Source organism: Gigantopelta aegis, chromosome 3 (assembly GCF_016097555.1).
Source record: "Gigantopelta aegis isolate Gae_Host chromosome 3, Gae_host_genome, whole genome shotgun sequence".
In the NCBI taxonomy this organism is placed as follows: domain Eukaryota; kingdom Metazoa; phylum Mollusca; class Gastropoda; order Neomphalida; family Peltospiridae; genus Gigantopelta; species Gigantopelta aegis.
Genome location: NC_054701.1, coordinates 82,782,359 through 82,807,008, shown reverse-complemented (window position 1 = coordinate 82,807,008; position 24,650 = coordinate 82,782,359). Strand labels below are relative to the sequence as shown.

General features: G+C 36.2%; 3 protein-coding genes across 3 annotated transcripts in view; 1 reads left to right on the top strand and 2 right to left on the bottom strand.

Annotated features, from left to right (window-relative positions):
* Nucleotides 1-6,237: 6,237 nt before the first annotated feature.
* On the bottom strand, nucleotides 6,238-12,268 carry LOC121369177 (UPF0691 protein C9orf116 homolog). The gene is made up of 4 exons (XM_041494091.1): nucleotides 12,115-12,268; nucleotides 9,551-9,695; nucleotides 8,801-8,931; nucleotides 6,238-6,651 (listed from the first exon to the last, which is right to left on the bottom strand). Exons 1-4 carry the CDS (start codon nucleotides 12,139-12,141, stop codon nucleotides 6,580-6,582), a joined length of 375 nt encoding a protein of 124 aa, XP_041350025.1. The 5' UTR covers nucleotides 12,142-12,268; the 3' UTR covers nucleotides 6,238-6,579.
* Nucleotides 12,269-15,070: 2,802 nt separating this feature from the next.
* LOC121366306 (UPF0691 protein C9orf116 homolog) lies at nucleotides 15,071-21,620 on the bottom strand. The gene is made up of 4 exons (XM_041490802.1): nucleotides 21,487-21,620; nucleotides 17,934-18,039; nucleotides 17,061-17,194; nucleotides 15,071-16,281 (listed from the first exon to the last, which is right to left on the bottom strand). Exons 1-4 carry the CDS (start codon nucleotides 21,493-21,495, stop codon nucleotides 16,213-16,215), a joined length of 318 nt encoding a protein of 105 aa, XP_041346736.1. The 5' UTR covers nucleotides 21,496-21,620; the 3' UTR covers nucleotides 15,071-16,212.
* A 194-nt stretch (nucleotides 21,621-21,814) lies between these two features.
* The window catches only part of LOC121369176 (transmembrane protein 116-like), a 35,597-nt gene continuing 32,761 nt past the window's right edge, over nucleotides 21,815-24,650 (top strand). The window contains exon 1 of the mRNA XM_041494090.1: nucleotides 21,815-21,949. Within this exon, the coding sequence (XP_041350024.1) occupies nucleotides 21,911-21,949 (39 nt within the window). The 5' untranslated portion in view covers nucleotides 21,815-21,910. The remainder of the gene's footprint in view (nucleotides 21,950-24,650) is intronic.

The following is a 24,650-nucleotide window of genomic DNA, read 5'->3' as shown; positions in this document are numbered from 1 at the left end:
GATGTACATACCTGTTTGGCACAAAAACCTGTATGGATGTTATCCTGATACAAATGGCTGGAAGTATACTAGTCAAAATGGTTAAGTAAATATTGCATAGTAAAGGGTACAATATTAATACACATTCAAGCATGGTTAATTGTTAACTGGATATGACACAGAATCTTCTTCTAGAGATTAAACAAGAGATTCTAGTGCCTTGAAGTAATTGGAGAGTGGTATGTTGAAGTCTGAGTTACGCCTAGGGTGGGGTCCTTGTGCTTGATTTCTGTTGGTCGTATTGTTGTTGATTGTATATGATTGTCCTTCGTGTACAGATTGTTTCCAAATTGGTCGTGTGTATTGTAGCTGGGGTTTTCTATAATAGTTTCTTCTCCAATCATCTTCTTGGTCTTTGTAGTGTCGTGTAGGTGGCGAGTATGAAGGTGAATGTGATGTGGAGGGTGAGTATAGAAGGCCAAATTTTGGGAAGAGAATATGTTTGTACACTGATATCACCTTGCTGATACCCAATGAGTTCAGATGTTTAGGGTCACCTTGAATGAAGTTGTTTTTGTTTGTACTCACTGTAAGCATGCTTGCATATGTGACTGAACTGTGTGTGCATAGTGTGTGAAAATGATCGTCGAGGCTCCGTTTTTTCGATTCAGGGATGTTCTGGTGAAATGTTACGCTGATGTATCCTTGTGTATTTTTCAAGTTTTTCATTGAGCTTATGAGTTCTTCAAATTCCTTTAATACTGTGGCTTCTTCATTGCTGTCAATGTCATTCCCTCCTGTCTGAATGATGATGTGGGATGGTGATATCTTCATGTTTGTAATGAATTTTATGGCACCTCTGATGGTTTTTCCCCCTAGTACAACCCGTGATGACTGTTTATTGGGCACTATGTTTCGGGGGCGAATCATCCTTGTGTTTGAGTCCGCAATGATGAGAACATCTTGATGCGCCCTTTGGTGGTTGTGTCCTTCATTTCCATTGACTGTTGGGTTTTGATTAGTCAGTGTGTTGTTTTCCTCTGCAGAACTGGTCTTTGTGGTAGTTGTTGTTTGCAATGTTTTCAACGTGTGTTCAGTGTTCTTTTCTGTTTGTTCCTTTTGTGCAGTTTGCTTCCTTTGTCCGAGGACTGTGTCATATTCAGCTGTGGGTGGCATTGGCTGTTCCATAGGTTGGTCTTGTTGGACAGATGACTCTTGTTGAGCAGATGCCACTGGTGGTGATTTCTTAAAGTGAGTTCTATGTCTGTCTGTGTTGAGACTATTTGTGTTGTAGTTTCTTTACGGGTTATTTGGAGAATTTGTGAGTAGCTTGGAAGGCGTTCGAAAATATTTTTCATCTTTTTATTCATTCCGTCTGTGAGCTGATTCACTGCTTTTTTTTAGTTCTGTGATGCTGGCTGTTATATTTGTCATTTCATTTTGTAGTGGTGTTTTGTCCATGGTGGGCTGGATTTGTGGTGTGTGTGTTTCCTCTTTGGTGGCCAGGCTTTTGAACTGGAGGAATAAGTCGCAAATTGACATTTCTATGGCAGTTAGGGAGGTGACTGCTGGGTCTTCACACTGAGTTGAGCAGTTGACTCTGTTTGCTGTTTCCTTGAAGCTTTGATGTTCCGTCACTCTTTCATGTATTTCCGCAGAGACCTGATTTGTTGGTGAACACTCTGTTGAGGAGTTGACTTTTTTTGCTGTTTCCTTGGAGCTTTGATGTTCCGTCACTCTTTCATGCATTTCAGCTGAGGCCTGATTTGTTGGTGAACACTCTGTAGGTTCTTTGTCTGGCCCACATAGTGTAGCAGATTCCGGTATAATTCTACTTTCATTTATTGTGGTGGTAGATAGTTCTTGTGATTGCATGGAATCTGTCATTCTTTGGGTAGTTAATGTGTTCTCATTTGTCCCCTCTGTCGGATTGCATGACATTATACTGTGTGTATTGGGGTTAGTGTCTGGTGTCTTGTCTAAAGAATTCATCAGAAATGTACAAACTAGAGTTGAGCGTCGGAATAAGCAATGGAAGGATAAAATGAAGATATACAATCAACGGGTAAAGGTTACCTTGTTTGACATTTCTACTAAGGATGAAAGAAGAAGAAAGATCTTAGAGAGGGGAAACTGGTATCAAAATGCTTGAAATAGAATAAAAGTTTTTGAATGATCAAAGAGGGCCAAGAATTGGCTATTGTGATGATTTTGTAGACAGACAGTGGTCAAAAACAATGAAAAGAAAGAAATTTGAAATGGAAAGCCAGGATCGACTGAAACAGAAAGATAAATGTGACCTAGAAACAGTTCAGAAAAGAATATCTTGGTATGATGTCAATGATGATGAGATGCAAACTGATGATTCAGCTGAGATGGGCACTTCACTTAATGTAGACAGTGATGCTGAATATGAGCCAGACGAGAATGATGATGGTGAAAATAACAGGAAGAGATTCAGAAGACATGTTTACTCAAACATGATAAAAGATGATCAGATGCCAAGTCAATGGCTCCATATAAGAGAAAGTGAAAGGAAAATTAAGCCAGAATTCTACACAGCAGTAGACAAACTGATCAGCATATACTATTGCAGTAAGACACAAGCGGTAGCAGGTATTATTATTACTGCTAACACCTTATTTGGAAGACAGTGGAAATTTCACAATGAAGAGGATTTTATTGATCTGGACACAGCTCCTGATGAGAAGTCTATTCGTGCATCAGGTCAAGCCATTGAAGTCTTGGCTTTACGATGTATAGTTGAGGAGATGATGAAAGCTGAAGATGCGGTAATAACATACCATGATGATGGATCCCGAAAGAAGGGTGTTGGTTCTTTCATGGTACAAGGTATTACAATCGATGGTGTTTTCCGTGCATTTCCTTCACTTCCAGTTGCTACCGAGTGTTGCAAAAATCTGGCTAATCTTAAAATAGCCATATTAAATATTCTGTCAGTATGTAGTGGTGTTTCAACTGAAGACCTATTCAAGAAAATTACCTTTCGGATGATGGATTCTGCTAGTCATAATTTTGGTGTTGATGAACAGGTGGCATTAGAGTTAGGAACAGATCACATACCGGAGGAACTGCTTTGCAGCACCCACCCTGCTCTTATGTTTAATAAGGAGATGGTGGGCGTATGTGCTGATATAGAAAATGGCACTGGAAAGGACAAACTTTATTCTGCAGTTCTCATAACTTCCACTACATGCCATGATACAGTATGTCAACAATATATTGATGTTGCAATGCGTCTTATAAGTCATGACTTTGACCATAAGACATGGAATTACAGTGACCAAGTTGACAAACATATTTTTCCAAAACACAATTATGCTGTACAGCTGAAGTAAGAACGTTTTAACAGATTTGTGTATGCTTGTGCAATAGTGATTCACCATGGAGAAGATTTGACCAAATTCCTTGATAAATATGAACATGTCACCAATTCTCTTGCTTGCATTTTAAGAGCATTCCAGGAAGTTGATTGCCTCCAGGTCATGATATTAGCCATGCCAATACTTGGTCAACAACTGATTGAAGGATTCTTGAGTCTGACATACCATGGTACAGTAAACTATGAAAAACTAATCCCTGCTATGCAACAACTTTATGTAGATCTATCCACAACTGATCCAGCCACTCTGCTTGACCTCTCTAAACCTGCTTTCAAATTCATATCCACTGATAGGTATGAATCTTGCAAATGGAACAATGATATTATTGTTTCATTGGAAACTGCTATTTCTGCTCACAGGTCCGAAGTGACACAAGTAATTGGTCTAATGTTACCGAAGCTTGCAGCAGGTTGGTTCAGACAAAGGGCAGATGTGTTTGGCTTTGGTGAATTCAACCCAAACAGTGATAAACTTCTCACCAAGAGAGAACATGTCCGTACTTAATAAGGCACCAGTCAGTAACATGGACTCAGAGCGCCAGGTTGGAAGGATTAACTATGAGTTGTCAATAAGAGGATCAAAATAACTGCCCATTGCTAGTTCATCAATTGTAAAGGGGCAGAGTTTTGATTTGATTGAACTCAAACCTGCAAGTGCATTTCAAGACTGCAGAAAAACAGCAGAAAAGGTCAACCAGCTTGTTAAAGCTTGGAAAGATGAACAGGACAAATTAGTCAAACAAAACTGTTCAGCTAAAGAGTGTGAAAACCTCAAAATCGATATAAGACGAAACGTGGATTTAGAAAAACTGAAATCCCTTGGGGGACCTTTCACCTCTTCCAGTGATGTTAAAACTTACATTGCGGACAGATCAATATCACATGATGACCAAGTCAGGAGACTCTACCTTGAAGTTCGATACTGTCGTGATAGCTGCTTGTCTCTGCCAAAGTCAAGTGATCTGTTTCGACTGAAGAAAAACTACAAGCCATTGTCCATACAAAACTATGTATCAAATCTGTGTGTCTATCTTAATAAGGTGCAAGCAAATGCAAGTGCTACAATGGAAGATTTTCATATTGCCCTCGACATGTTAGCTTCTGCGATTACAGCAAACAAATGATAAAACCTGCCAAAACAAATATTCAGCAATTTCTGATTGTGTAATGATTTAAACTATTTTAGTGCAGAAGTGACCATACCGTAAAACCTCAAAATAAAAATTAAAAAGGAACCACTTTTCAAGACATGTTCAACTCTCTATAGGGGTTTCAAATGATAAAATTACAACTAGAGATGATGAAAGTGTTTTTCTTTTTATTGGTGAGTGAATTGTAACTTTCAAAATAAAGACGAAAAATAGAGCTTTATTTTGAAACTTTACGGTATTAAATAGAAATAATTAAAAACAGACGTATTGTTTTAATATATTCTTCCTATATAATTAATCATCTTAATAATATCTTCATAATGAAGTATTTACTATAAAAAAAATGTGGGGTGGGAAACTTACCTTAAAAACTTAGTGAAAACGCACCCCATTAACTTTCGGAGCTAATGTACAGGGGGGTTATACTTAACAAAATCATCAAAATAGGCATGCATTATGTTTATAATATATAACCTCACATTTCTAAAAGGTACAGGCATATAAAGTTACATAACACCGCCCCACTGCAACGGCCGCAAACTTGATCTATAACAGTATATAATAAAGCTATACACAAAATGTCAGCTCAATATCTCAAGGCATTGTCAAAAAACATCCGGAAAACTACATGTGGGACAGCGGACAGACATACGTTACGGACAGACAGATAATAAGGGTTAGATGTAGCCCAGTGGTAGAGTGATCGACTAAGGTGATGTGGGAAGGAAATGTTTTATTTAACGACGTACTCAACACATTTTATTTACGGTTATATGGTGTCGGCCACACATATATTGAGAGAGGAAACCCGCTGTCGCCACTTCATGCGTTACTCTTTTCGATTAGGAGCAAGGGATAGTCCATACAGGATAGCACATACCACGGTCTTTGATATACCAGTCGTGGTGCACTGGCTGGAGCGAGAAATAGCCCAATGGGCCCACTGACGGGGATCGATCCAAACCGACCGCGCATGAAGCGAGCGCTTTGCCACTAGGCTACGTCTCGCCCCAAGGTGAGTGTGGGACACTGAACTGATTGGCCTTGGTGGACCCATCAGTTTTTCCCATCCTAGTCAGTGCTGCGTGACTGGCTGTGGTATACGCTTTCTGTCTGTGGGAAAGTGTCTATCAAATATCCATTGTTGCTAATCAGGCTTAATCTGTAGCTTTTACACAATGTGAAACGTGTTACACACTAAATAGCCATAGATTTCGATGAACAAATATTAAAAAAATATATATCTTTCATATAAAATATAAATATTCGATATGGTACCCTTAACTGATACCTCATTCAGTCTAGTACGTTAAACCACAATCAGACTAGACCGAATATTTCTGTCTCTGTAAAGCTTTATTTTATGTTTTACATAAAAAAAATTAATGATTTGTCTATATTATATCTTATGTTTAATGGCTTTTTGAACACAAGCTATTAATATAAAATGGACATATCATTAAACAAATCAATATAAAACATGAGATAAAGCTTTACAGAGACAGAAATATTTGGTCTACAATCAGACATGCACACCGGATCTTATGTTATATTACTAAAGTCTATAATAAGTTATACTACAGGCAGACAAACATACAAAACAGACTCACAAACAAAATGAGAAGACCCAAACTCCCACCTCCAAAAAACAAAAACCACGGGGGTAGATGAGTTCTCCCCTATGGCTGTATGTGAAAAACAATAAATTCATCAATCTTTATTTCTTTTTCATAATATAAAATTGTGACATGAGTACATATATAAGAACGCAATGCAGGATTTACCTGCTTAGTATGTAGTACAAACAATGCGACAAGTATACATTACACAGAGTACAATTCAAAACAAGATGATTAAAATAATTTGTGTTAAATTTTTGTCTTTTCTAAAAATAATCCAACATCTGTCATTAATAAAACAAAAACAGTGCACAGGTGAGTTCTTGTGATGAAAATGGCACCAAACATATCTATCTGTTTCACATTAAGAGAAACAAATTAAGTTCACAGGTGATGGCGTCAATCTGTTTACATCTAGATTCAGTTCTCAAATGGTGCACCTGGGATCGACAGCAGTGTTCAGAGAATGGTTTTTGTACATGCCAGAAACACCTTGTTGCTAAAAAAAAAAAGAGAGAAAAAAATATCGACATAAAAAGCATTTAAAAATATGACTCCATTTTTACCTGTCCTGTTGGAAATTCACGTGCCTCATCCAAATGTTTCTGTTAAAAGATTTGTGCAAATTAAAACAAAGGTGTCATGCATGAAACTGCATTAAATTCATCAATATATATCCATATATATATATATATATATATATATATATATATATATATATATATATATATATGAAGAGTTCAGGCGCAAAACGCGATATATCCTTTTTTCATTTTTAGTAAAAATGGGGTTTTTAATTGGCGTATATCGCGTTTTGATTTTTAAAAAACGGGATTTACCCAATACAATTTCATAAGGATCAATCACGTTTTGCAGCAAATCAGCGGGCCTACGATTAGCCCTTACTGACATACAATAATGGCTTTAACTAAAAACTAGAAAGAAAATGGGTTATATCGCGTTTTGTGCCTGAACTCTTCATATATATATATATATATATATATATATATATATATATATTCTGTCATTTTAAGCTGACTCGTCCAGTCGTATAAAGTTGTTAAAACAATTTTCATGTCTTTTAAATCTACCCAAAACGAACATTGACCTCAACAATAACTTTTGACTTGCATGATCTCTACCCAACGCATACTTTTTTCTTTTGTTTTAAATTGTTTCCTGTTTAGATATTGAGAATACTACATGAGTGAGCCGTTGGATAACATTTCTTACAATGAGTTGTTTAAATAATATAATAATAATAATTAAAAAAACTCCAACCCCAAAACCAACAACACCGTATTTAAAGAGCAAAAACGAGTTGGATACGTTTATAGACAAGTTATAAGAAACATGGTATCTAACGGACACAAATGTATTATTCAATTTGTTTTTACACATCCTTAAAACCCAGTTTTTTTTCGTCCAACTACGTGTATATCTATTTACGGCACTCGCGTAGTAGTTAACACGTCATATTGTAATCCAATCTGATTAAAATTAGCTCTACTGGTACATGTAATAGTGGAGCTAATTTTAATTAGATTGATTGTAATCACTTTCAAGTTAACTCCCCCGTCACAGAACAACCTATTTCTGACGTCCTTAATATTATTGGATTGTATGGCTCGGGTGAACCAGGGCCCCCTTCCACCTTAGATCACCTTAAATGTATAGAGAACCGTATCTTAGGGCTACGATCGCTTCGTGGAGCGTGGCACATCCCCACGTTCAGCCAAAAAACGTTTGGCTAACGTTCGCGAACTATTTGACTGGTTCCCAACGTGGCCATTTGGTTTACCCTGAAGCGCATAAACCAGTCTAGCGGACGTTTTTTTCCTGCTCGGTCTGGCTGAACGCACCGCAGGTCATAACCGTGAAGCAGCCAGTCACAAGTCTCAAAAGGTATCTCCAACATCTTTTGGTGAGGATATTTCCTACAATGGGTCATCTCTTACTCGAGTGTGTAAGAAAAATGCATTATTATTATTATTATTATTATTATATATTTTTTTAAATACTAAAAATAAACTCGCACCACGACCCCAAATCTTTCCCAACTGCTTCACATACAAATGTAATCAGTCAACTATAAATACAGCTTGGAAGAGCGGTCATACGGGTACGAGACAGGGGCAAGAAGGCACGTGCCCCTCCAGAGCTGAAGCAAATCTTCAAAGTCGGGCAAAATTAGCTTGCCAGTAATCTTTTTACCATGTATTTTATCATTCTACCCACAATATGTAAAAATGCGTAGTGATTCGTTTGCAACCCTATATAGCCATTTGGCCTAATGCTAATATGAATAAATGTTATCCAGATTCGGACATTTTTATTTAATTCAGGAAAATATCAGCCTGCGTCCCCCACCTCCTTACAGAAATGGGAGCCTGTGCGCATATGCTCTGAGCAGTAGTATGGACACTAACATCATGGCCACGCACTATGCAAAAGGCATAGGGAGATCGAAGTTTTTATTAGTCTAGATTTTAAAAGTATCATACGCTTGCATAGTCTTGGATCACTGCAGTTCACTTTTTATAACATGAAGTTTCTGTCTTTCACTTAACCCTCTAAAGCCCAACTAACAGTTTTTTTCCATTAAAACACGAAAATACATATCACTGAAAAATGCAAAGATTTCTAACCTGAGAAAATTGGTTACTTCTTGTATGAAAGCAAGTTGGCAAGGAATAAAGTGAAGGAAGCTTTGATCCATATTCATGACTGGTGGTTCTGTACATGGGATGCTGAGATTGAGAGAATGTCTTCAAACCCTCTGTAATAAAAACAACAACAGTTGACACATTACATAATTACATTACTAAAGAATGGTGCTTCAAATATTAATTTTACAAGACGAATTCCGTGGAATTTAATGTCTCGTCTGCCATAAACTTATTTGGTGTCACTCATCGATGCATCCGTAGATGTTCGTTTTAAAATTGATTTTTTTTAAATATATAAATTACGATGTTAAATTTAGGATTAATTTTAGTTATTTTTGTTTTATAAATAAAATTAAACAGTTAAACAATTTTGTTTAGAAATTTTATTTAACAAATTTTAAATACTGAGATCACATCCATAAATGCAACCATAAACTGTAAACCAAATGTCATTGAACCATCATTTATAGATCGATATAGTTTCTGTGTAACGGACATAAACCTGAAACTTGAACATTCATTTAAATACTAGAGTACTTAAAAATAAAATATATATAGGTGCAACTATAACCCAAGTTCATCGACCTAGGCCTTACAGTTTGTGAAAAATGGAGTAAAACATGAAAACGTAATACTGAAGCTAAATGCAAAAGTTGATGACGTCACCACCATCATAATTATGGGTCATGCTTTCAAAACTAAAACAATATATATATATATATAGCCTACGCTTAGGCGTTGTTCTATCCGGTCTAGCTAGTATTGCTTCTGTTTTCAAGTGAGCAGGAATATTGGTTGTTGTGGAACGGTCCGCGTTTTCTGTACCCTTGGATGTTTCACCCGTTCCAGCTTCTACTACTTCTGTTTCAGGCTTCTGAAAGACATTAATTAAAGGTCTAATCTCAAATTGCATATAATGGTGACTTCCCATTAAATACATTTATTTCTTACACATCCAAGTGAGAGATCACCCACTGTAGATCATTTTCGTCTTCAACGTACATTGGAGACCACTTTTGAGACTTGTGATTAGTTGCTCCATGGTGACGACCCGATCACCACAGACATACCACCCAATAACACGACAGGAATTGATTGCTCTGTGACGTATAAGTTAACCTAAAACTCATTGCGCTGTGAAGTACATTAAATCCATAAATACGTTTTATTTGAAAAGACGTTTAAATTTATTTTAAGCCTGATATTTTTAAGGGTATGTAAAAAAAAGAAGAAGAAAAAAAAGGAGTACAAACCCGACAGCACCCCTTTCAATAATGTTCCGGTTATATACGTAGGTGCTGGCGGGTTTCTTCTTGGTTGGAATGAGAAATAGCCCAATGGGCCCACTGACGGGGATCGATCCTAGACCGACTGTGCTTTGGCATGATGGATGCTTCAGTCTTCAGGATATGACTTCATGACTAAGTTCTCGCTCCAGCCAGTGCACAACGACAGATATATCAAAGGCCGTGGTATGTGTTATCCTGTCTGTGGGATGGTGTATATAAAATATCCCTTTCTACTAATCGAAAAGAATGAATGAATGAATGAATGAATGTTTAACGACACCCCAGCACGAAAAATACATCGGCTATTGGGTGTCAAACTATGGTAATGGAAATAAATAAGGTGATGATCAACATCAACACCAAAATTCAAGATATAAATAAAAACAGTGTAAAGAACTGCAAAAATACAAATACAAATATCACAGATAGATACTGACTTTCACTCTAAACTTCAATTTGTGCTGTATTGGCCATTCTCAAAGAGAATGTTACACCCCTGCACCACGGTGAGGTTACAGCACACGCAGGGGACTAATCGAAAAGAGTAGCCCATGAAGTGGCGACAGTGGGTTTCCTCTCTCAATATCCGTGTGGCCCTTAACCATATGTCCGACGCCATATAACCTTAAATAAAATGCACTGAGTGTGCGTCGTTAAATTAAACTCATTTCTTCCTTCCTTCCTTCAGATGACTATCACAAACACAATACTATATTTCTCATAACCATTATTAATACAAGTGCTGTACAAAGTAGCTAGGGCCACTGCTTCCAGTCAATTGATCACAACTTCCACCTCATTTTATCAAATAACAGTGTGTAACATGAGCCATGGTCAGTATACTTGTCACAGACTACTTTTTAATGTGTATAAAGTCATTCAGAACTTTGGTGGTGGGGGGGTGGGGGGTGGGGGGGATTTGATGATTATAAGGTCTCCAACCTGTCATGTGGGGTGGAGGCTCGGAGGTATTCTTCTCCAAGAATATGTTGAATTTCAATTGTTCAATTACGGCATATTACACCTTTTGAGCACAATAATTATAGCTATGGGGAAATTAGGGATGGGGGCATGGTTCCAGCGACGACCCCCTCCCTCGCCCTGTTCCGCAACCCCTGCTATCATGCTATTGGCCTTTTTCTTTTTAGAGAGGATAGCTGTGGTGAAAGAAGACCACTTTCAAAGAAAATCTGAACCCTAAGTTTGTTGTTATTGTAGACTTAATATGTTCCCGACTGGTAGACCTTTATATGTGACTGTTATTACATATATTATTTAAAAAAATTCTTGCTTAAAACATCGGTGTCTGATATTATAAACAAGAAAATATATTTAAAATATAATTTTAATAATGAGAAAGGCCATATCAGTTTAAAACATTTTACAAAGACAGCAAACTCGGGACATGTAAAAAAAATTATAATATGAAAAAGAGAAGATTTTGTCATGGAAAAGTAATGTATTTATTTTTATGATAGGCCTATGCGTGGGAATCTAGCGTTCTTTAAAAAAAAAAAAATAATAAAAAATCTGTAGCAATCAGTACACAATGGGATTATCAAATGTTTGGTGGAAAACTGTTCGTTGTCAACATCGGGTAAACAAGAAGATCCACCAAACTCGAAAGCTATACACCCATTATGTAAATTAATTAGCGATCTCTCATTATTGACAAACAAGCGCCCGGTCAACAAAGTACGCGAGCCTCTGATTGACAGGTGAAATATTTGAAGGCTCCACCCTATCGCCCCTACCAATATCCAATCGGCATTCACCATACATAATTTGCATATTAGTATACAGTAGGCCTGATTAAGCCTTTACGTATACTGCATCCAATAATTTCCAGCCAGAAGAAACGAATTTTTATAAACGACGGTTAAATATGTTTATTGCAGAAAAAAATAAAACAAAAAATAAAATAAAAATAAAACTTTAAAAACCCTCGTATATCGATCAAAGCACACACAGATACCGCAAACATCCTAAAAATTATAAATTTACCTGATCCATATCTTGCGTTGATGCCATCTGTTTTATTATGAACTAACTGCCAAACGATATATATTACGTCACAGGTATAGTCTGACGTAGACAATCGTTAGCTGGCAGTCGTCTACCGCCTGGACGACGACATCAACGAAAGGGGCTTTCTTCTTTTTTTCTTCTTTTTTTCTTCTTTTTTTAATGACGTCTAATGATGTGTACTACACAGTTGTTCTATAACGACTTTCTAGCACCTGTCAGGAGATTGGACTAGACCGAGAATACTACATGACTTGTGGTTAAATACCATACAAGTCAATTTCAGGTTAACTTGTACGTCACGGAGTGATCGATTCGACCGTTCTTTTTTCTTGGGGGGTTTTTTCAAGTGCTGGATGGTGTGGCATTAGTGACCTGGCCTGGTACTAGGCTCTTATAGAGTCTGAGACACTAATGTCTGGACTCTAAAAGTTTTATAAGCACGTACCCTGCTCATCACCTAGGACCAGCCGGTCGTATGTCTTTAAAATGCTATCGCACGTAGATGTGTTAACAAGTGTGTGTTATCAAAAATAACGAATGATGTGCTCACCATTCCAAGACATACGACTATCTCTTCCTAGGTGATGTCCAGGTCACCAGTGCCATACATCTAATGAAAAAAAAACCCCAGCACGATCGACATCGATTACACTGTGACGTATAGTTAACCTGACAATAATTTGTCTGTGACGCGTAAGTTAGCTACAAGAATAAAGGCTGTAAATAACTTTGAGTCGAAAAAGATGTTAAAATTTGCTTAAATCCTGCTTTTTGAGGATATATAAGAAATAGAATAATACATCCGTGTCCGTAAAATACCATTTATTTCATAACTTGTTCTTTAAAAACGTATCAAACTCACTTCCGCTCGTTACGATATATTTTAAAACAACTCGTAAGATCTAACGGCCACTCATGTATTATTCTCTATTTATCTTACGAGTTGTTTCAAAATGTATCTAACAAGTGGTTCCAAGTGAGTTTGATACGTTTTTAAACAACTCGTTTAAGACAAATGGTATCTAATTGACACGAATGTAATTTCTTACATATATCTTAAAAATGAACATTTAAAATAAATTCAAAGATCTGTTTCAACTAAAACCTATTTACGGCCCTAGCGCTTGTAGTTAACTAATGCGCCAGTCAGATCAGTTTCAGGTTAACCTATACGTCACAGAGTAATTATCGATTTCGGTTGTACTTTTTTGTTCTCTTACAACTCGTTTAAACAGATATCCAACTAGCTGTTGATCATTAGATATGTTTTGAAATAACCTGTATCACAAATCAAATAGCCAGTCATAAATTAACTATAAATCAAGGGGCGGGATTTTGTCAAGTTAGTAGAAGGAAGGAAGAAAATGTTTTATTTAACGACACACTCAACACATATTATTTACGATTATATGTCGTCAGACATATGGCTAAGGACCACACAGATATAAAGAGAGGAAACCCGCTGTCGCCACTTCATGGGCTACTCTTTTCGATTAGCAGCACCGGATCTTTTATATGCACCATCCTACATACAGGATAGTACATACCACGGCCTTTGTTATACCAGTTGTGGAGCACTAGCTGGAGCGACAAATAGCCCAGTATCAAGCGAGCGCTTTACCACTGGGCTACGTCCCCCCCCCCCCCCCCCCACACACACACGTCGCTAGAGTGTTCCACTAGACCCGAGGTGTTTGTGTTGAAGGTCACCAATAGACTAGGTTCCAGTATGAGCTACCATACGGCAAACTAAACCAAAATTAAGCATTAGCTCACTTTTCTCTTTCGATGAACCGTTCGAAAATGTGCCAAAATTCAATAGCACCACAAATGCCCCCGCCCGCTACCGAACCCTGTCGGGCTGCTGGTGATCTCTTGCACTTGCCAGCGCGGACGGTTCCATTCTCCCACCCAACCCAAACCCTTTTCCTGTCCTGGACGGAGAAACCGACCCAGGCCGACACCTGCGCCCATGACAGGCGTGCGCTACAACAGCTTGTTCCGAATGTGCACGTTAAAGCCTATGACCTGTCCTGACCTAATGGGAAGTGATTGTTCCTACTTGTGACACGTTATTGTTCATTTCTAGTCATTGAGATAATATTAAAACAATATGCATTCCTTAATGGTAAGCCCTCTCACTGGGTTTTGCAAGCATGCTATTTTGTAATATTATGCATTGACAAGTGGCTTAGCGTGGGCGGGGCCACCGGGCGCAAACTTCTGGATTGGTGGAAAGGACTCGGGGAGTGCAAACGGTTCACTGGTTATGGGGCGTAATACCTGCCTTGCCCCGGGAGCTAGCAACCCACGCTACGCCACTGGCATTGACGTTTTGAAACATGGGTATACAGTGAAACTGGTGGCCATTATGATTCGGTTCCTTCACTATTTGTAACGACAGATACAGCGAATCTGAGAAATATTCTTTCTCAATTGTTGGAGTGAAAATAAAGATACAGTACCAGGAATATATCTTTGGAATGGAAGTGAACCCATCCTATTAGTAATATTGATTTGAAGTTGGCAATTTAACATGAATTTCAAAATAAGAGGTCTGTATAGTAAGACCTACATGTCAGAATTATCAAATGTTTGATCCAATAGCCAGTGATTAATAAATCAATGTGCTCTACATTTAGTGATGTCATTAAACAATACAAACGTTAACTTTTTAACTTTATCAATATATATTTAACCGACATCTGTAGTCAAAACACTGTAATCTCTTTGATTCTAATCAAATCTGTCCAATTTTTACAAATGCATATGGATTGTGTGCATAAAAAGGAGTCTTGTCCAAGACTAATTTAAAATATGAAATGGTGAGATAAGGCTGCCTTTCCATTGGTGCGGTTATCGCCCAACGGCTAGCTGCCTAGCGGTTCTACCTGCATGGCTAGCACATTTCCAAAACAACAAATTTCACATACAAATTCCATCTTTTGTTTAATTGTACACTGGAAATGGGGCTTACAATTTTCTGGGAATGTTGGAGAAGGGGCAACTGATGGATAGTAAGCAGAATTAAAAAACCCTGATGCAATTTAGTTTTGTGAACTGGCAAGCCAACCTAAACCCCCATCCCCTAAAAAAAAAAAAAACATGAGGACAATGGCTACTTCCCAATTGCCCTATCTTGTAAGTTTATCGTTTTGTGTTTGTGAAAAACAATCCAAAGTTCACATAAGTGTTTATTTCTTCTTTTATAATGCCACATAACAAAAGATATAGTGGATGAGAATTAAAAAGACCCACATTAATTAAGATTATTATGTGATGTTAGAATGTTGAATCCTGCAATCCTACATAATACACCCCCCACCCCCCCCCCAAAAAAATGAAATGAACCACTTTATTTTACAACTTTTACAACCATTTTACAGAGTACCGGTAGCAAGTCCATTTGTGTTGAATGCTTCGTCATCTAGAGTATATATACACCAAAACAGTTCTTATCCAAATAATATATTTTCTAATACTAAATATCTTGTTATTATATTAAAGTTATTAATTATTATTATTACACTGCATCATTTGTTTACATTGTAGGGTGAAAGGTCAATATTCCTCTGCTGATCATAATTAGGATAAAAGCAGTTATGTCCCAAAAAACTATATTTTGGTCACTGACTGAAAATATAGAAATTTATCTAGTCCTGAAGGATAAAAATTAATATCGCCTGACCTCTCACATTTTTTGAAGAAAAAAAAAGGTCCCTCACCAACTAATTTGTTTTATGTGGCCTAACATAAAATTGTGAGACAAGTCTTGAAGACAAGCCAGGTGATATTATCTGTTATAGTATAGTACAACACACAAGTGACAAGTACACATTACGCAGACAGTACCATATTCAAAACAAGATGATTAAAATAATTTGTGATACTTTTTTTTCTTTTCTAAAAATAATCCAACATCTGTCATTATTAAAACAAAAACAGTGCACAGGTGAGTTCTTCTGATAAAAATGGCACCAAGCATATTTCTTTCCTTCACATTAAAAGAAACGGCGAGTTCACAGGTGGTGACATCAACTGCACATCAGTCTGTTTATTATCTAGGTTCGATTCTCATATTCCGGCACGATCAGGTGCTGTGTTTAGAGAATGGTTTCTGTACATACCACAAACACCGAGATTCTGAAAGACACCAAACAAAAGGGGTCAAGAACAACAATAAAATGCCTATCAGTGATCTACACTAACTCTCAAAATCAACTTGTCTTAAAATTTAATAAACATTTCAAAAATAAATCTCTCCTTTAGTCTGTGAAGAATGCATCAAAGAATCATAGTACCATGTTACAGAACTGTACTATCAAAACTCTAGGAGAAGATGGACATTTAAATTTTCAATGTTGAATGTCTATTTAAAAATTGAAAATTTATTCTAATTAAAAAACAAATCTCTCTATTAGTTTGTGAAGACTGCCCCCAAGAATACTTGCACTAAGTTTCAGAACTATTAAAACTCTACGAGAAGATACTTTTAAATTTTCAATTTTCAATTCCTATTTAAAATGTTTAAATTTAATGAAAATTCGAAAATTCTAAATTTCCAAAATATATGTCTGTTAATTTGTGACAACTTCCCCTGAGAATACTTATACCAAGTTTTAGAACTATCCAATCAAAACTCTAGGAAAAGATAGACTTTTAAATTTTCTAATTTAAATTTCTATTCATGCAAAATATCTAGAGAATCATGGTACCATGTTTCAAATAAATTCAATCAAAACCATAAGAGAAGATAGACTTCAGAGGAACAGTTGACAGGCAGACAGACAAATTGCTATTGGAAAAGATCCACTGGCAAATGTCAATGCAGAGCTAAAACACACATCTAACATGTTTATGCATTAAAAAAATACCCAAAACATATATTTAAAACTGAAACATGTTTACAAACATAATCGAACCTGAGTAAATTGCTGAGATTTTGCATGAAAACAAGTTGGCATAGTGTGAACTGAAGGAGCCTTTGATCCATATACTTGAGCTGTCGTCCTGTACATTGGATGCTGAGGTTTAGTGTATGGCGTCTTGAACCATTCTGGAAGGGAAAACAAAAGAATGATGCTTCAAATATTACTGAAAAGGAACTGAGTGTATTTTCAATACAAAAAAAAGGAAACAAAAAAAGGACTAGTAACACTATTAACAGCTTTATAAAATAATAAAGAAAGAAAAAGAAAGCAAAAGACAAAATTTAAATCCTATTAATGTCAAACATTTCCAATTCTTGGATGAAGAAATGTCAACTGGATTAAATATTGTCTGTCATTATACAGTAATTGAAACATGTGAGTCTATAGGAATGTTTTGAATTGGGGTGGTGGAGACAATATGTCATAATAGATAAGTTCCAAAAACTGGGTTTGGTTAACTAATATTTTGGTGTTTTGTTTAAAGCTTACTTTTGCACAATAAACTTACACATTTCAAATCAATGTACGAATATGTTTGCACCAATTCAAGGGAGATAACTGACTTAATTCTTACCTATCCATAAGTATACTGATGGAAAGAAATAAAGGAACACAGGAGTACCGGGTAGTAACATCAAATGTTGACTACAACCAAAATCCTTGTCCACAAGTATCAGGAAATTAACCATGTTACTGGATGTCAACCCACAGTACTGACATGCAATGCTACAATATATCTGAAATTATACAGATGTAACTACTCCAATGGTGAATTTGGTCTCAAATACCATGCATTCCCTTATTTCTTTCCATCAGTATATTATGCAAGACAAAAATAAATTATATACTAGGCATGTACCATACCTGGATTGTCAAAGCGAGTAGGAATATTGTCTGTTCTGTAACAGTCTGAAGTTTTTGTACCCTTTGGTACTCCACCTGGACCAACTTCTACTGCTGTCTCAGTCTTCTGAAAAAGATTAGACCTAATTGTTTAAAAATGTAAAGTAATACATAATCAATCCATAGTTTGAAAAGCAAAATTTTAAAACATAAAATGTTAACATGGATAGGTGAGACTACAACTTTACATTGTTCGAGATGTGCACACATTCCTAGGTTAAGCCATAAAAAAAAAAATTCATAGATTTTTATCCCTGCCCACACTGAGAATAAAGGCCCAACCCCATTTTTTTATTGCCCAAAATGATTCTATTTTATTGTCCTCTGAAAATATATACAATGTAATGCTCAATGTGTGGTATTTCCAATGTCCTGGGGGGAAAAAAAAAAAAAAAAGATTTTTTTTTTAAATTATAGTCTTTATTTTTATGTAAATGTAACACAGAATATAATGAAATAAATCCTATTTTATGATTGTGACAATTTACAATGTTGTTTGTAAACACCCTGAATCCTGTTTTTATATGATATTATAAATTTATGATGCAGATGTAAAAGTGTAGGAAGATGGGACAAACTATAGGTAAAATTGTTTTTGAATTTGACTGAATGATGTCCATCACTATGCATCTCACTACAATATAACAATAAACTAGTACTAGTTAGAATGCTGAAATTTTTTAATGCAAAATCACATGGGGAATTTAACACTTCTGAAAATTAACAATAGTGTCTGGAAAATATAGTGTAGCATGGGTCACTGGTGATTCAAGATACTTAATAATTGTATTGGTTATTTTAAAACGGCTTTGTACTTTTATTATAATTATTAGCTGAAGATACTTTTTTATTGTTATCTGAACCAACAATGCAGAAAAATCTATAAATTGGCCTACCCCCCACTGAACAAATAAACGTAACTACTGAGTTGTGTTATTTACTATTTTCAAAGCACAAAACGTCACAAGAACAAAGTACAGAATATATATAGCTGCAATTTGCTTGGTTAAATTTATGTCTTGAAGAAATCAATAAAAAAGGAACTGTTTTTATTTTTAAAAATGTATTGATTTAGCAGTCAGCAGATTTCTGCATGGTGTTTAAAATATTGCTTGTAAGATAAGGTGGGACAAACTTGTTTTTAGTTTTTCAAATAGCTTTGGTTATTTATATTTGTATTTTTTATCTAAATATTTTAAAATATTTATTCAAATATAATACTGACTATAGGCTACATATTGTAGTAATAGCCATATTTTTAATGTAAAACTGTAACCTACATCCTAGGTTTACATTTTCAAATTTTAGCGCCCTTATTTGCTTCCATGGAAAAATGATTGATATGTAACCTCACATTTTTAATGATGTCACTCACTAGGACATAGGGGAGGGACGTAGCCAGTGGTAAAGCACTCATTTGATGCACGGTCGGTTTAGGAACAATCCCTGTCGGTGGCCCAATTGGGCTATTTATCGTTCCAGTCAGTGCTCCACAACTGGTGTAACAAAGGCTGTGGTATGTACTATCCTGTCTGTGGGATAGTGCATATAAAAGATCCCTTGCTGCTAATCGAAAAGAGTAGTCCATGAAGTGGCGACAGTGGGTTTCCTCTCTCTATATTTGTGTGGGCCTTAACCATATAACCGTAAATAAAATGTGTTGAGTGCGTTGTTAAATAAAACATTTCCTTCCTTCTTTTCTCACTAGTACGTAAAAATAAACATGCACATGCAGATGACACCATAAATTAAGAAAACTACAAATGTTTTAATTGGTACATGGGTCATTTGCTTTTTAGCTATTTTGGTTCATTTGAAGAAAACCTAATTTTTAAGATAAAATGTTACAAAAATATACTTTAAAAAAGATTAGCTACTTGACTGTCTACACAACTTACTGTGAGACTTGGAACATAATCAAACAGTGGATGGCATATTACTTTAAAAAGGGTGAAAATCCCGAAATTGATGACTTAATAGAGACAACGAGCCAACAGGGTGAGAGTATCTATAATGTCAATGTCCCTAACTGTGTTATGCTTCCAACTTCTTTAGCTTTGTTTTCTTGTGCACAGTCCGATTTGTTGTTGTCTGCTTGTTGTTCATTTGTGAGGTTTTTCTTCACAGTTCGTGAACATTTTCATTAACAATAAAGATCAGACAAGTATCTCAACACAAAACTTTACAAACCCTTAAAACCATTAATTTCGCCAAGTAGTTTTTGTTTATTCCTTAAAATTACTGATATCGGGTCCACTTGACTCGTAGCAATTGAGTTGAAATGGAGGAAGATAAATTAACATTTGGTGCGTGTCACATGACCTCACATGTGCCAGATCAACAAGGCCAAGTCATTTAATTTTGATGGTTTTTAAGCCCCATATTTTTAGAATTCGTTTTCAAGTATGAAATTCGATCTGCAAAAAGTAGGGCCTATGCTATATTTTTATGTCTCTACTGTAGTGAATAGTATTCAAAATCCATTCTAACAATTGTAAATATTTTTGAGTTTATAAACTGTGTTAATTACAAACCAATTAATTTGAAAATTGATATTTTACAGTCTATTCACTAGCATGAACATAATGCATATCTGTATTGACATCAACTTTTATCAATGGATGTTGGTAAAATGCGGACTAGACCAGATGGCTTGATAACATGAATTTATCCTTTTAAACAAATAAGAAACAAAGTTTTCGTCCACTGTACATATTTCAGAAGAAAAAAAAAAGTTCTCATATAGTGGCCTTAAAAATGGAAAATTACTTTTTGCCAACGCATGCGCCTGAACAGAGTTAAAAATGATGCACTCTTTCCTGTTTACTGGAGAGTGCTTCTCTTTTGTATACTAGAAGGGATTTGTTTTATGTCCAGCTAATTGTAATCTATTTTGTTTCATGTATCGTAACTGAAAAATGTAGAGTAGTATTTCTGTAAATATTGTATTTGTTTTTTTGTCTTTAGGTGAAGGCAGTTTGGGACATCGATGATATATTTAATTTATAAAATAACATTTGTTACATTGGATATGAAAATAAATTATGGTAAGCCTGTATATTATAGTTATTGTGTATGAAGCAATAACGATGGTGCAGTAATATCTTTCATTTACTTATAGGGCTCTATTTAATTTCTTAACTTTCATTACAGCCTTTGATGCACTTTCCATGGGTTAAAGGTCACCACAGTTACAGTAACAAATATTGTTGGGGTGTTTTTTTTTACACTCCATCTTTTACGTATAGAACATTTAATATTCAAAATATGTTACCAATGTAATATTTATACAGTCATTTTAACTCTTCCAAAATTGTTTTACGGTTTACCTTTTTACAGCAGAAGAAGTTTTTATTTTTTTTATTTTTTATAAACGTGTTTTCGAATGTGTCGGTTTGTCGAGTCGTGTCACAATCAGTTAAATGTTTGGCAAAATTATCTTCCTATTAGTCAAACACACACAGTCATTCACAATACCTACATCTACTCGGATATATTAAAAATATAAGTTTACCTGGTCCATTTCTTGCGCAGATGCTATCGTTTTATGAATTAACTACCAAGCATGTATTATATAAATAAGGTAAATAACCTGTTGTTATGACGACGGTCATTTACGGAAATATCGATGCACTATAATTTTAAAATACATCGTATATATAAAAATGTATATACTATAAAAATATAATAACATTATTACTATTACTGCAAAATTAAATTTAATTATTAATTAACTAAAACTCATTCGGAAGATCTCGGCAAAATCACTAAAAAGATCGAAGTACTTATAGCGCCATCTGCTGGTGAACTTGTTGTTTACGTCACGTGCGGAAGTATATTAAGTTTTTGTTGTTTGTCTTCCTTCCTTGTTTTCTTTTAGGCAGACAACAGAACTTGTACAAAACAGATGACAGTTGCTTGTTACAAAGCTGGTCAAAATGAGTAACTTAACTGGACATTTACTTGATGCTAAGCAGGTGAATCAATTTATTTTATGTCATTACAGGTGCGTGCGCCGTGTGACGGTGTGCAGGGGCCCTGAGGGGTAGTAGAGGTCGAAACCCTGCTCAGCTTAAAGGTAGGGTCAACTCAAACAAGAGCCTTATGTGTTGGAAAGATGCATACCCGGACCACCAACACATACTGACACTTTAGCAAATGAAAAACGCGTAATTTTTGAGTTAATAAAAAAACATGAATCTTTGATTATTCATGCTAAGGTCTCACTACACAGATGTCATCTGCCATTGAAACCCATGTTAAACTGCCCAACTTCAAGCGAAGATTGCCCATAGCACGGTTCTCGTTGGCACTAACAACATACACCATTGCGAACATACATTTATATAAGCATTTATATTCATTCCAAAATTGTGAACATTTCCGTCTCAGTTTTTTGCTATATGACCGCATCTGGCTGTAGTACCGGTCCGAACAGGTGGTTCATTAACCGATTCACTCCGGCTGTCACTTGCACTATATACCCATGTCCCAAAAGGTCGATGCACAATATTACAAAATAACATGGGCAAAATACAGCCAGAAGGCTTACCATTAAACATACATATTGTTTTAATTCTTCACCATTTCCTAGAAGTGAATATGTGAACCATAACATGTGCCACAATTAGGAACTGTAGTGGACCGTGATGAATGAACTCTTACCCGGAAGATATCTGTGTAGTGAGACCTAACTGGGGGCAGCCATTTTGTTTGTTTTTGTGACGTCCGGTGGGATAGCTTGGGGCAAAGTGACGTCAGCTCCTGGCCATCTCCTGTATGTGGGTGCTTCTGGGATAAAACACCCAATTAGCAATTGGAAATGGTAAAAAAATAGCAGTGATATTTTGGAAAGATTTTATTATTTTCTGACTCCGTTATTACTCTTCTTACATACTCTTGTGTCAGCAGTGCACGTTTTTGCGCAGTCCACGACATATGCAGTCATTTTTATATGGGTCCTGATTCCTATTTACCCAGCATGTCACCGCCGTAACGCATAGTTTCAGGCATGAATAATCATCAAAGCTGCAGTACATCTAGACGTGGTGCGGACCATATTCGAAATTGGTGAATTTTCTAACATATTAGAGATATGTTTTCTTATTTATTACCAAGAAATCAAAATAATTTCCTAAAAACAACAATCTGTGACTATAATTTGTACAGGTTGATCCATAGCTAAGGCAGCATTTAGGAATTTTGGAATACTGGCAACATTTATACAGGATACACAATCTGTTGCGATTAGATTGCATGACAAAGAATGGCATATCGGAGAAATCGGACACTTAAATATAGGATTTCAGCAGAAATAAAATGTAAATTCGTGCTGACTACTAAGCGTTACGACTGACATGCGTTACGGTATTGACCACATTGATCCTGTCCTTGGAGACTTTGAATATCATGGCTGAATTTCCATTGATTCGAAGGACTATCGAATGCCGACACCTCGGACAATTAATAATATTCTAGACTCCGGGACTCAGCTGAGTTGCGCACGATCTGGAGGCATAGCTTCAAAACAGTGGCCTTTTAGAGGAAAGACAGTTCTAAGGAATAACAACTTAAATACATGTATACAAAAATAACATTTATTACGCAAAATGCAAGACTAGCATTGTAGCCTACATAGTCTAGTATATGATAATGGATTTTACTATTTTATGACCTTTTATTAGGCCTACTGAAGATTCTGTTTTTGACGCAAGTTCCATGTTTCTACCAGAGATCTTTGACAGACGGTCTTACCAGTATCTAAGAGCTATTGTTATCATGGTTAGGCATAGAACGTGGAAATCAGTGTGCGGCATGAAGCCGAATCCTCAGTAGGTAATGCAGAATAAAGACTTTGAATGTATAAAACTCGAACATGAAAAAAAATCATTTAACACTAAATCGATGAACCGGAACAATAACGAACATCAACCAGAATAAAATTTCTGCCACGATCAAAGGAAACCATATCATAACCCACCGGCGGCAAAAAAGCTATCCGCGAAGTCAACCCATGTGAACACTGGGTCAACTATACACTTAGTAGGCTATACTTATACCACTTTCGCACTCGAAACTACACTGAAGTTATGCCTCATAAGATGTCGCACGCGTGCATGCATGTCAGTCCAGATTAGCCTATCTGACCCATTCATCTAATGCCTTGGTCACTGCTTCCCATATGACCCCGTCAACCTTGAAATGTTCTTCCGATCCTTCAATTCGTGTTGGTTCAGGAATTACAGTTACTATGTCAGACTCCTCGTACCACACATAGTCATCTTTTATTTTCGGCCAAAAAAATTGATTTGTTCCGTGCCTTCCAACGTGGCTCATGGCATCTATCCTCAGAGAATCGTCATCAACGTCTTCTATGACGCCTGGATAGGGTTTTCCATCATACTGTATGACGCAGAATTTACCAACTAAGTCATTGGAAAATTCATGAATTGCTTGTAAGGAGGAAACAACTTTTGCATCAGCTGCATGTTTCGAGTGTAGGGGACCAACCTGAGCTGGTGTGGGCTCCTGGTTGATTCATTCAGTCGACGGAATGGACTCACCACCAGTAGTAGGCCTAGTTTGCAGATTTCTGTTTTCACCTTGCAAAAATACATGCTTCACTAGCTTAAAACACCCACAGTGTAGCCCCTGACAAAAACAACTCAATCGACGGGA